Genomic DNA, 12,963 nt, shown 5'->3' with positions numbered 1-12,963 from the left:
ATATAACGTAGGTAGATGACGGTACGTACCTATATAACGTAGGTAGATGACGGTACGTTCCTATATAACGTAGGTAGATGACGGTACGTACCTATATAACGTAGGTAGATGACGTAATGACGGTACGTACCTATATAACGTAGGTAGATGACGGTACGTACCTATATAACGTAGGTAGATGACGGTGCGTACCTATATAACGTAGGTAGATGGTGTAATGACGGTACGTACCTATATAGCGTAGGTAGATGATGGTACGTACCTATATAACGTAGGTAGATGACGGTACGTACCTATATAACGTAGGTAGATGGTGTAATGACGGTACGTACCTATATAACGTAGGTAGATGACGTAATGACGGTACGTACCTATATAACGTAGGTAGATGATGGTACGTACCTATATAACGTAGGTAGATGATGGTACGTACCTATATAACGTAGGTAGATGACGGTACGTACCTATATAACGTAGGTAGATGACAGTGCGTACCTATATAACGTAGGTAGATGATGGTACGTACCTATATAATGTAGGTAGATGACGGTGCGTAAAATGTTGCTCTATACGTTCACACAGCATTCCTGAACTACTAACTGAAGCCCACAATGTCTGCTGTGTGGATCAACCCTCATTTGAAAGAGTAACAACTCAAAGGCGAAATCCATTAAACTCCAAGATAATGGAATTCATTGCCCTTGACAATCAACCGTTCTCTGTCGTGGGTGGTTTTGGCTTTCGCCGACTGGCCGATCACCGGTACACACTACCAAGTGCGCTATTTTTTCAGATGTTGCTCTACTGGAGTTACACATTAATAGCGTAACGCCGTTTGGGTCTTTGCGTGTCAAAAAAGAGCACTGTCAAAGCTGTACTAAAACGTCTGCAAACAAGCAAATACCGGCCACGAACGGTGTGTTTACAATACCGCATTGGTATCAAAGCATCATTTGTTCGACCGCAACTTCTGGGGTAGCTAGCTTTAGCTTAGTACCTAGCTAGCACCAATACAACCGGCCTGATAACAATGACCAGTAGAAATTGTAGTCATTTTTATTATTCTTAGCAATGATTTAGGAATCCTTGTGAGTAAGTATTGTTGTATTGCGGTTCGCCAATTGAACTTCAGTTCGTGGAAAGATATGTTATAAGCAGCCAGCTAGCGAGGCTCGACCAGTCTGGGTTCTGTGTTGTTTAGCTAGCCCCAATAAGGATTATGCAAAATAGTGGAATTTGTGTTTTGACTTCAAAATAAAAGTATGTAATTGACAGTGATGCAAATTAATACAAATAGTAGAATTATGCCATACCCTTATTTTGAAGGCTAACCGCAAATTCCACTTGTGGCTAATCTTTTTTTGTGGCTAGCTTCACATAGATTGGTCCAAACCACCATTAATCAAATAAGAACTGTCTTAGATGTCACCTAGCTATATAGTCACCTAGCTATATAGTCACCTAGCTATATAGTCACCTAGCTATATAGTCACCTAGCTATATAGTCACCTAGCTATATAGTCACCTAGCTATATAGCCACCTAGCTATATAGTCACCTAGCTATATAGTCAGACCACCATTAATCTAAATACATTTGGGTTATTTTATGACACCTAGAACATTGTTTGCCTCCATCAGCTAGCTAGCTTTTTTTATGTCCAACACCGTAGGTGCGCGAGACAACTTTACCAGCATCATAACCGTATCGATGAATTGCTGTGACACATGAGTGATAATCAATGTGTAGTAACTACATATATTTTTTATGGTTAAATTATTAGATAACGCCTAGATTCATATTCAGGTCCTGATTGGTCAACAAGCTTATTTAACACGTCAATTAGTGTATATTTTGTGTGTGTGTGTAACCTTTATTTAACTAGGCAAGTCAGTTAAAGAACAAATGATTATTTACAAAGACGACCTACACCGGCCAAACCTGGATGACGCTGGGCCGATTGTGCGCCGCCCTATGGGACTCCCAATCACAGCCGGATGTGATACAGCCTGGATTCAAACCAGGGACTGTAGTGACGCCTCTTGCACTGAGATGCAGTGCCTTAGACCGCTGCATCCAAACTATTTAACTGTACTAAAATGCTTCAAAGGCTGCTAAAATGTTAAATATCGGTTATCGGTATTGTTTTATTTTGGCGAGGACAATATCGGTATCAGCCAAAAACGTAATATCTGTGCATCACTGTTGTTTCCTCTCCCTTTAGTCGTGTTATAAGTATTACACCAGCGATGACATCAATAAAGACGAGGACGGCATGGACGAACAGTGCAGGTAGGTCCCCTCACAGAACACAGAAACATGGACGAACAGTGCAGGTAGGTCCCCTCACAGAACACAGAAACATGGACAAACAGTGCAGGTAAGTCGCCTCACAGAACACAGAAACATGGACGAACAGTGCAGGTAGGTCCCCTCACAGAACACAGAAACATGGACGAACAGTGCAGGTAGGTCCCCTCAAACGGTCGCTATTGTTCTAGCTGCCGTAAGGTCCCTGTTCTACTGCTTGAGTGTCGCCACCTCTTGTACAATATTGGCTCTTGATTATGAGTACCGACTTTCGAAGAGTCCCGGCACCTATTTTAGTCCACGCCAGGGGCTACGTTCCAACTGCCACCCTATTTCCTATATAGTGCACTATTTTTGTCATTTTTTAGAATGATTCATTACTTCCCAACAACAGCTGCAAATCCCAATTAAGATACGTCACGTTTTGAAGTTGACTTTCCTTGCTATCTTAACTACGCCCCAAGGTGGTGTGCTGAAGGTGGCAACCTGATCTGCTGTGACTACTGCCACAACGCCTTCTGTAAGAAGTGCATCCTGCGTAACCTGGGGCGCAAGGAGCTGTCCATGATCACCGACGACGACAGTAAATGGTCCTGCTACATCTGCAGGCCTCAGCCTCTCTCAGACATCGCCTCCAACTGCTCCAACATCTTGACCAAGCTGGAGAGCTTCTGGCGCACGGGACGCAAGAAAGAGAGGAAGGAGGTGAAAGGGCACAGTAAGGGTAAAGGTCACCACCACCATGGTAAAGCTGTGGTGAACGGTAAGGAACATTCAGACGGGTCAGGGACCCTCACCTTCTCCTATAAGACCCTGAAGGTCCTCAAGGAGCTGGTGAAGAGGACCAAGAAGCTGATTGAGACGACCACAGGGCTCAACAGCACCTTCATCCAGCAGGCTGAGGAGGAGCAGGGAGCAGGAGGAGGTGGCAGCGGGACCAGACACCTCAAGGCCTTCAGGTATCCTAACACATGTTAATATTATGACTGCTACAAAGTAAGTGAGGCAACCCAATTCTGTTCTTTTGCCTAATCTATCCATTCGTCCATCTCTCTCTCTCTCTCTCTAGGTCTGTTCTGGCTGATATGAAGAAGGCCCATGCTGCCCTAGAGGAGGACTTGGAGTCACAGTTCACTTCCCAGGACCAGGGGATGCAGAACGGGGATGCTGTTTCCAACACCGACGGCCATGATGGCCACGATCAGATTGACAACATAGTTGAGGATGGACAGGAGGCAGAAGAGGATAAAATGGCCGACACTGAGGATGGGGAGGAGCTAGAGGAGGATGGGGGCTTGTCAGAGGACGCAGAGATGGAGGGGAGCCCCGCCCCCGCGCCTCAGGACCACTCAGACACAGAGACAGACAGCCAGGCCAAAGACCAGACAGCAGTGGAGGGGGAGGAGGAAGAAGAAGAGGAGGAGGAGGATGGAGAGGAGGAGGAGGGTGACCGGGATAAAGACATTGTGTCCGTCGGGCCGGCCGTCCCTGACGAGCTCTTCCAAATGGTAGAGAGTCTGGCGGACTCCGCAGGGTTAACGCCTGGCAACGACGCCATGGAAACCACCGCTGCTAGCCAATCCGAGAGCCCCGCCGCCGGCTCAAACAGGAAGTCACTTGAAACCCATGAGGAGAAGGCCATGCCCAAGGTGAAGAACCCGATCGTGAAGCTGACGCCTGTTCCAGTGGTTACCACACGCACCTCCAGGTCTATGAGCAAGGATAAGGATGGAGGGAAGGAGAAGGAGAGGAGTAAGGATGGAGGGAGGGAGAAGAGTAAGGAGGAGGTGGAGGAAGGTGGGGGCTCTGAGGAGGACAGCCGCCGCTCCAGCCGCACAAAGACCACACCCCTCAGGAAGTCACCGGCCGGGAAGAACACGATGGCCGAATCCTCTCCGGAGAACAGCGACTCAGAGGGCAAGAGTCCCAGCAGGCAGAAGAATAGAACCAAAGGCAGCTCGGAGAAGGAATGTGAGGAGGAGGAGGAGCAGCAGAGAAATGCCTCATCCAAGGTGACCGCTGACCCTTCTAAACAAGAAGTGGACTCTGACGAGGTTCTGGACATCCTGCTCCAGACTGCAGCGGCAGAACACAGCTCGGACGAGGATGCGCATCAGGACGCCGATGGTAACCAGGGCAACAGGAGCTTCAAAAGGTGCCTGTTCAAACTCAGCAAGAAAGATGGAGAGGAGGAGGAGAATGACAAGGTGAAGACTGACAAGAAGCTGGCGGCCAAACGCAAACTGAAAGCTGACGATTCAGACAACTCAGAGTCCGACTCAGACGAAGACGCGAAGAAGAAGAAGAAGAAGAAGTCCTCCACAGCTTCTGCCAAAAAGACATCCAAGAAGAAGGGCTCGGGCGGCTCCTCTAACTCCGACTCGGACCTGGAGAAGGAGATGAATGGACTCAGCAAACTGGCGACGGGGAAACGGAGGAGCAGCCGTGTGAAGAAGGAAAGAGATGAGAAGGAGAACAAGGGCGGAGATCGGAGGCGGTCGTACGAACTCAAACGCAAAGCCAGAAGTAGAGGAGCCAAGCAGCAAGATTCATCGTCTGATGACGAGGAGGAGGGAGGAGGGTCTGGAGAGGAGAGTGGAGACCAGCAGAAGATTAAACCCATCGTGGAGGAGACGTTGGTAGCAGGGAGGGGAACCTTCCACCAGTCCTCAGGTGAGTAGAGCTGTTGTTTCTGAAAGCGGTATATTGAGCGCTCTGTTTCTACAAGGCAGACGGTACACTGTGTTGTCAATACAACTCGACCTAAACTCCACTGATTTAACACCTGGCCTCTGCAGTGTTTTCCACAAGTACATAGAGTAGCCAGCCAGGCGCCCCCAGGGTCTGAGGCTTGACCCGCAGGGTTTGACATTTTTTGGCCAAAGAGTTTATGTCTGAAGATTCCATCCGAAATAGACAGTGAAATTATTTTATACCTTATCGAGTTTACCTCCCAGATTGGAAACATTAGTTGTGGTTTTGTGTAGAACAGGGCTCTCCAACCTTTATTCCACGAGAGATACCCTCCTGTAGGTTGTAACTCGAACCTCAGTTGTAACCTAACAGGATTCAGTTTATCAACCAGTTCATTATTAGTCAGTTGTGCTAGATTAGGGTTTGAGTGAAAACCTACAGGCCTGTAGCTCTCCAGGAACAGAGATCGAGAGCTCTGGTAACGAAAGACTACAATTTAAATGAATTGTATGAATTCAGTTTATTGTTAGTTGTTTTGAATATGATCTGGGCCTATATGATCAGGATTATTTTCTAAATAAGACTCAATTAAACCTGTCTTCTCTTGAGTTTAAATGTCTTTAAAGTGTTACAAGATATTAATTAAGTTGCCCACATCATAAAAAATACAAAAATTAAGGTTGCATCGTTCTGATTTTACATATCCTTAATTCATTTGAAATGATCATTAGTTTGGACCCTATAAAATGTGTTTTTTATTTTTGTCTGATTCCATTTAGTTATTTCCCAAATTCCGTTTTCTGGTTACTGTTTAACCTCTTGAAACTAGGGGGCACTATTTTCATTTTTGGAAAAAGAACGTTCCCAAAGTAAACAGCCTATTTCTCAGGACCAGATGCTAGAATATGCATATAATTGACAACTTAGGATAGAAAACACTCTAAAGTTTCCAAAACTGTAAAAATATTGTCTGTGAGTATAACAGAACTGATATTGCAGGTGAAAGCCTGAGAAAAATCCAATCAGGAAGTGACTCTTATTTAGAAACCTCTGCGTCCCTATTGAGCAGTGAAAGGGATATCAACCAGATTCCTTTTTCTATGGCTTCCCTAATGTGTCTAGTGTCACAAGACATAGTTTCAGGCTTTTATTTTGAAAAATGAGTGTGAGCGACAACATTGCGTAAGTGGTCACCTGGTGGCTCTGAGTGATTTGTGCGTAATAGACAAATTGTTTCTCTCGCTCCAACTAAGAAGCCAACTGACCCGGTTGATATATTATCGACTCCGCAGGGTTAACCCCCGGCAACGACGCCATGGAAACCACCGCTGCTAGCCAATCCGAGAGCCCCGCCGCCGGCTCAAACAGGAAGTCACTTGAAACCCATAAGGAGAAGGCCATGCCCAAGGTGAAGAACCCGATCGTGAAGCTGACGCCTGTTCCAGTGGTTACCACACGCACCTCCAGGTCTATGAGCAAGGATAAGGATGGAGGGAAGGAGAAGGAGAGGAGTAAGGATGGAGGGAGAGAGAAGAGTAAGGAGGAGGTGGAGGAAGGTGGGGGCTCTGAGGAGGACAGCCGCCGCTCCAGCCGCACAAAGACCACACCCCTCAGGAAGTCACCGGCCGGGAAGAACACGATGGCCGAATCCTCTCCGGAGAACAGCGACTCAGAGGGCAAGAGTCCCAGCAGGCTGAAGAGTAGAACCAAAGGCAGCTCGGAGAAGGAATGTGAGAAGGAGGAGGAGGAGCAGCAGAGAAATGCCTCCTCCAAGGTGACCGCTGACCCTTCTAAACAAGAAGTGGACTCTGACGAGGTTCTGGACATCCTGCTCCAGACTGCAGCGGCAGAACACAGCTCGGACGAGGATGCGCATCAGGACGCCGATGGTAACCAGGGCAACAGGAGCTTCAAAAGGTGCCTGTTCAAACTCAGCAAGAAAGATGGAGAGGAGGAGGAGAATGACAAGGTGAAGACTGACAAGAAGCTGGCGGCCAAACGCAAACTGAAAGCTGACGATTCAGACAACTCAGAGTCCGACTCAGACGAAGACGCGAAGAAGAAGAAGAAGTCCTCCACAGCTTCTGCCAAAAAGACATCCAAGAAGAAGGGCTCGGACGGCTCCTCTAACTCCGACTCTGACCTGGAGAAGGAGATGAAGGGACTCAGCAAACTGGCGACGGGGAAACGGAGGAGCAGCCGTGTGACGAAGGAAAGAGAGGAGAAGGAGAACAAGGGCGGAGATCGGAGACGGTCGTACGAACTCAAACGCAAAGCCAGAAGTAGAGGAGCCAAGCAGCAAGATTCATCGTCTGATGACGAGGAGGAGGAGGAGGGAGGAGGGTCTGGAGAGGAGAGTGGAGACCAGCAGAAGATTAAACCCATCGTGGAGGAGACGTTGGTAGCAGGGAGGGGAACCTTCCACCAGTCCTCAGGTGAGTAGAGCTGTTGTTTCTGAAAGCGGTATATTGAGCTCTCCGTTTCTACAAGGCAGACGATACACTGTGTTGTCAATACAACTCGACCTAAACTCCACTGATTTAACACCTGACCTCTGCAGTGTTTTCCACAAGTACATAGAGTAGCCAGCCAGGCGCCCCCGGGGTGTGAGGCTTGACCCGCAGGGTTTGACATTTTTTGGCCAAAGAGTTTATGTCTGAAGATTCCATCCGAAATAGACAGTGAAATTATTTTATACCTTATCGAGTTTACCTCCCAGATTGGAAACATTAGTTGTGGTTTTGTGTAGAACAGGGCTCTCCAACCTTTATTCCACGAGAGATACCCTCCTGTAGGTTGTAACTCGAACCTCAGTTGTAACCTAACAGGATTCAGTTTATCAACCAGTTCATTATTAGTCAGTTGCACTAGATTAGGGTTTGAGTGAAAACCTACAGGCGGCCTGTAGCTCTCCAGGAACAGAGATAGAGAGCTCTGGTAACGAAAGACTACAATTTAAATGAATTGTATGAATTCAGTTTATTGTTAGTTGTTTTGAATATGATCTGGGCCTATATGATCAGGATTATTTTCTAAATAAGACTCAATTAAACCTGTCTTCTCTTGAGTTTAAATGTCTTTAAAGTGTTACTACAAGATATTAATTAAGTTGCCCACATCATAAAAAATACAAAAATTAAGGTTGCATCGTTCTGATTTTACATATCCTTAATTCATTTGAAATGATCATTAGTTTGGACCCTATAAAATGTGTTTTTTATTTTTGTCTGATTCCATTTAGTTATTTCCCAAATTCCGTTTTCTGGTTACTGTTTAACCTCTTGAAACTAGGGGGCACTATTTTCATTTTTGGAAAAAGAACGTTCCCAAAGTAAACAGCCTATTTCTCAGGACCAGATGCTAGAATATGCATATAATTGACAACTTAGGATAGAAAACACTCTAAAGTTTCCAAAACTGTAAAAATATTGTCTGTGAGTATAACAGAACTGATATTGCAGGCGAAAGCCTGAGAAAAATCCAATCAGGAAGTGACTCTTATTTAGAAACCTCTTATTGAGCAGTGAAAGGGATATCAACCAGATTCCTTTTTCTATGGCTTCCCTAATGTGTCTAGTGTCACAAGACATAGTTTCAGGCTTTTATTTTGACGTCCGTCTCTTACAGTCTCTAACCCCTGACCCTTCTCTGTGTGTCTGAAGGAGATGAAGGTAACCATGACGCTTCCCAGATGGACGATGATGAGGAGGACGATGATGATGAGCCTGAGAACAGGTATTTAAAAGTATTTTCATTCAAGACAAACCAAATATGTCCTGAACTGCATGCTTCTCAACCAGCTGACGAACATCCTTCAATCCTTTTTCTTATTTCCTTACGGGATGTCTGCTGTTTTACGGGCTCCTAACCAGTTGTTTTATTTTGTGTTTTTTCACATTGTAACTTATTTTGTACATAATGTTGCTGCTACTTTCTCTTATGATCGAAATGAGCTTCTGGATATCAGAACAGCGATCACATTCCTCGACTGGACAAATACTTTTTAATGAGTCCGACGCAAAGGATATACTGCTTTTCTGAGAACGGGTCCAAATCCTCGTAACTCGTGTTAAGAAAATATGTAGGTACAGGGGGTGAAGATCTGGGTGCCTTGTGAGAATTCGTCTGCGAGTGGGTAATCCGCATCTACCATCCTTCCTATTGGCCAACGTGTAATCACTGAAGAATAAACTGGATGAGCTCCGTTCAAGACTAGCCTACCAACGGGACATTCAAAACTGTAATATCTTGTTTCACAGAGTCGTGGCTCAACGACGAGATGGATAATATACAGTTGGCTGGGTGTTCCGTGCATCGGCAGGACAGAATAGCTAAGCCCGGCAAGACGAGGGTGGTGTGTATTTGTCAACAGCTAGTGCAAGATGTCTAATATTAAAGAAGTCTCGAAGTATTGCTCGCCTGAGGTAGAGTACCTCATGATAAGCTGTAGACCACACTATCCAAGAGTTTTAATCTATATTTTTCGTAGCTGTCTATTTACCACCACAACCGATGCTGGCACTAAGACTGCACTCAATGAGTTGTATAAGGCCATTAGCAAACAAGAATATGCTGTGCTCCTGCTGGCTGGGTACTTTAAACTCTTGACCACCTTTACTCCACATACAAAGCTCTCCCCCGCCCTCCATTTGGCAAATATGACCACAATTTTATCCTTCTGATTCCTGCTTACAAGCAAAAACTAAAAGCAGGAATTACCAGTGACTCGCTCAATACGGAAGTGGTCAGATGACGCGAATGCTACGCTAGAGGACTGTTTTCCAGGATTCATCCAATGGGGATTGAGGAGTATACCAACTCATTCATCGGCTTCATCAATAAGTGCATCGACGACGTCATCCCCACAGTGACTGTATCCCAACCAGAAGCCGACTGTGATCACGCTCTCCGTAGCCGATTTGAGCAAGACCTTTAAACGGGTCAACATTCACAAGGCCGCTGGGCAAGATGGATTACCACAACGTGTTCTCCGAGCACGCGCTGACCAACTGGCAAGTGTCTTAACTAACATTTTCAACTTTTCCCTGACCAAGCCTGTAATACCTACATGTTTCAAGCAGATACACCATAGTCCCTGTGCCCAAGAAAGCGAAGGTAACCTGCCTAAATGACTACCGCCCTGTAGCACTCACGTCAGTAGCCATGAAGTGCTTTGAAAGGCTGTATTTACACTGCTGCTACACGCTGTTTATTATCTATGCATAAACACTTTACCCCTACCTTCTGGTGCAAATTACATCAACTAACCTGTACCCCTGCATATTGACTCGGTACCGGCACCCCCTGTATATAGCCTTGTTATAATTATAGTAAATATCTTAACTCTATTTCTTGAATTGCATTGTTTGTTAAGGGCTTGTAAGTAAGCATTTCACTACAACTGTTGTATTCGGAGCATGTAACAAATAACATTGATTTAAATTTCTTCCTCAATAGAATTGCCAAGAAGATACTGGCCCAGATCAAGGCTAACTACTCTTCAGGAGCAGAGGAGAGCTCTGACGAGGACAGAGAAGAGAAGGAACAGAAGAAGGGGAAGGGAGGAGAGGAGCAGGAGGAGGGTGAGCTACATTCACTTTTTCATTTCATACTCGTTGATACAGTGATTCTGCAGTGCCTCTTTCCACCACTAATGGTTTATGTCACTAGACTAGATGTAGAAATAACTGCTTGTTCCCCTCAACAGACGACGACGATGAGGATGAAGGGGGCTCTGGCTCTGATGTGGACGTGGGGCGTTGCCACCGACTGCTCCGCCACAAACTGACACTGTACGAAGTGGAGTCAGGAGAGGAGAAGGAGAAACCAGCCAGCAAGGGGAAGAAGAAGGAGACCAAGAGGACCAGACGGAAAGGTACGAGGGCTGTCTGGCGGGCTGGCCTGGTCTCTAGCTGGCCTGGTCTCTAGCTGGCCTGGTCTCTAGCTGGCCTGGTCTCTAGCTGGCCTGGTCTGTCTAGGCCTGTGTATTAACACCTATGGAACAGAATGAAAGTCCTACTCTGCAAACTGATGACTGTTTTCAATCAACTCTACCTCCCGCCTTTCTCTCTCTCTCCCCTCTTTCTTTCCCCGTCCCTTTAGCGGGATAATTGTCATCAACAACCGCTGAATTGCATAGTGCCACATTCAAATAATATTACTAAAAATATTTATATTCATTTATATATATTCATCAAGTGCAATATAACAAAACACAGCTTAGCCTTTTGTTAATCCACTTGTGGTGTCAGATTTTGAAAATATGCTTTACAGCGAAAGCAATCCAAGCGTTTGTGTGAGTTTATCGATCACTAGACAAAACATTATGTACACTTAGCATTAAGTAGCTTGGTCACGAAAATCAGAAAAGCAATCAAATTAATCGTTTACCTTTGTTGATCTTCGGATGTTTTCACTCAAGAGACTCCCAGTTACACAATAAATGTTCCTTTTGTTCCATAAAGATTATTTTTACATCCAAAATACCTCCGTTTGTCTGGCACCCGGCCATACAATGAAGCGATGTTATCTTTCTCGCAAATTTTTCAAAATACAAGCCTGAAACTATGTCTAAACACTGTTGCCACCTTGAGGAAGCGATAGGAAAAGGAATCTGGTTGATATCCCTTTAAAATGGAGCAAAGGGAGGCTATGGAACATGGAGTTTTCAAAATAGAAGCCACTTCCTGGTTTGATTTTTCTCAGGGTTTCGTCTGCAATATCAGTTATGTTATACTCACAGACAATATTATATTGACAGTTTTGGAAACTTTAGAGTGTTTTCTATCCTAATCTGTCAATTATATGCATATTCTAGCATCTGGTCCTGAGAAATAGGCTGTTTACTTTGGGAACGTTATTTTTCCAAACATAAAAATGGTGCCCCCTAGCTTCAAGAGGTTAATTAACCTCTCCCTGTCTTCTCTTCTCTCTTCCTCCCTCCACCTCTCCAGTGGATAGTGATGACTCAGCAGACCCAGACTTTAAGGAGTCAGCTAGCAGCAGTGAATCAGGAGTTAGTGAGGAGATCAGTGAGAAGGAATCGTCGTCGTCAGAGGAGTCGGAGTCTGAGAAGGAAGGCAGTAGACACAGGAGGACCACGCGCTCCTCCGTGAAGAAGAAGAAGGAGAGGAGCTACGCCCAGAAGAAGAAACGGCGCCGCATCAAGGCCCAGGATTCTTCATCTGACGACAAGGTATAGGGAGGCAGGGTAGCCTAGTGGTTAGAGTGGAGGGGCGGCAGGGTAGCCTAGTGGTTAGAGTGGAGGGGTGGCAGGGTAGCCTAGTGGTTAGAGTGGAGGGGTGGCAGGGTAGCCTAGTGGTTAGAGTGGAGGGGTGGCAGAGTAGCCTAGTGGTTAGAGTGGAAGGGAGGCAGGGTAGCCTAGTGGTTAGAGTGGAGGGGCGGCAGGGTAGCCTAGTGGTTAGAGTGGAGGGGCGGCAGGGTAGCCTAGTGGTTAGAGTGGAGGGGCGGCAGGGTAGCCTAGTGGTTAGAGTGGAGGGGCGGCAGGGTAGCCTAGTGGTTAGAGTGGAGGGGAGGCAGGGTAGCCTAGTGGTTAGAGTGGAGGGGTGGCAGGGTAGCCTAGTGGTTAGAGTGGAGGGGAGGCAGGGTAGCCTAGTGGTTAGAGTGGAGGGGTGGCAGGGTAGCCTAGTGGTTAGAGTGGAGGAGAGGCAGGGTAGCCTAGTGGTTAGAGTGGAGGGGCGGCAGGGTAGCCTAGTGGTTAGAGTGGAGGGGCGGCAGGGTAGCCTAGTGGTTAGAGTGGAGGGGTGGCAGGGTAGCCTAGTGGTTAGAGTGGAGGGGCGGCAGGGTAGCCTAGTGGTTAGAGTGGAGGGGAGGCAGGGTAGCCTAGTGGTTAGAGTGGAGGCCCAGGATTCTTCATCTGACGACAAGGTATAGGGAAGGAGAGGATTTTCTCCTTACTCCTAAACAATTCTATATTTGTGAATTTGGTCTGGAATTCATT

At 46.3% G+C, this 12,963-nt stretch overlaps 1 protein-coding gene across 16 annotated transcripts in view; it reads left to right on the top strand.

Moving 5' to 3' along the window:
* LOC110504448 (transcriptional regulator ATRX) overlaps window positions 1–12,963 on the top strand; it is a 56,133-nt gene that overhangs the window by 16,056 nt on the left and 27,114 nt on the right. For 12 of the 16 annotated variants that reach the window (XM_036970289.1, XM_036970295.1, XM_036970291.1 and 9 more), the window contains 8 exons: window positions 2,224–2,291; window positions 2,774–3,268; window positions 3,379–4,982; window positions 6,296–7,438; window positions 8,666–8,738; window positions 10,461–10,585; window positions 10,711–10,878; window positions 11,957–12,198. In XM_036970289.1, coding sequence (XP_036826184.1) covers window positions 2,224–2,291; window positions 2,774–3,268; window positions 3,379–4,982; window positions 6,296–7,438; window positions 8,666–8,738; window positions 10,461–10,585; window positions 10,711–10,878; window positions 11,957–12,198 — 3,918 coding nt within the window. Of the gene's footprint in view, window positions 1–2,223; window positions 2,292–2,391; window positions 2,424–2,773; window positions 3,269–3,378; window positions 4,983–6,295; window positions 7,439–8,665; window positions 8,739–10,460; window positions 10,586–10,710; window positions 10,879–11,956; window positions 12,199–12,963 lie in introns of those variants that run through there. The other 4 variants (XM_036970297.1, XM_036970304.1, XM_036970301.1 and 1 more) reach the window with 4 other exon arrangements.

The sequence above is a fragment of the Oncorhynchus mykiss genome, chromosome 31, assembly GCF_013265735.2.
Source record: "Oncorhynchus mykiss isolate Arlee chromosome 31, USDA_OmykA_1.1, whole genome shotgun sequence".
NCBI classification, from domain to species: Eukaryota; Metazoa; Chordata; class Actinopteri; order Salmoniformes; family Salmonidae; genus Oncorhynchus; species Oncorhynchus mykiss.
The sequence above is the reverse complement of the archived record's forward strand: the minus strand, read 5'-3'. Positions and strand labels throughout refer to the sequence as shown.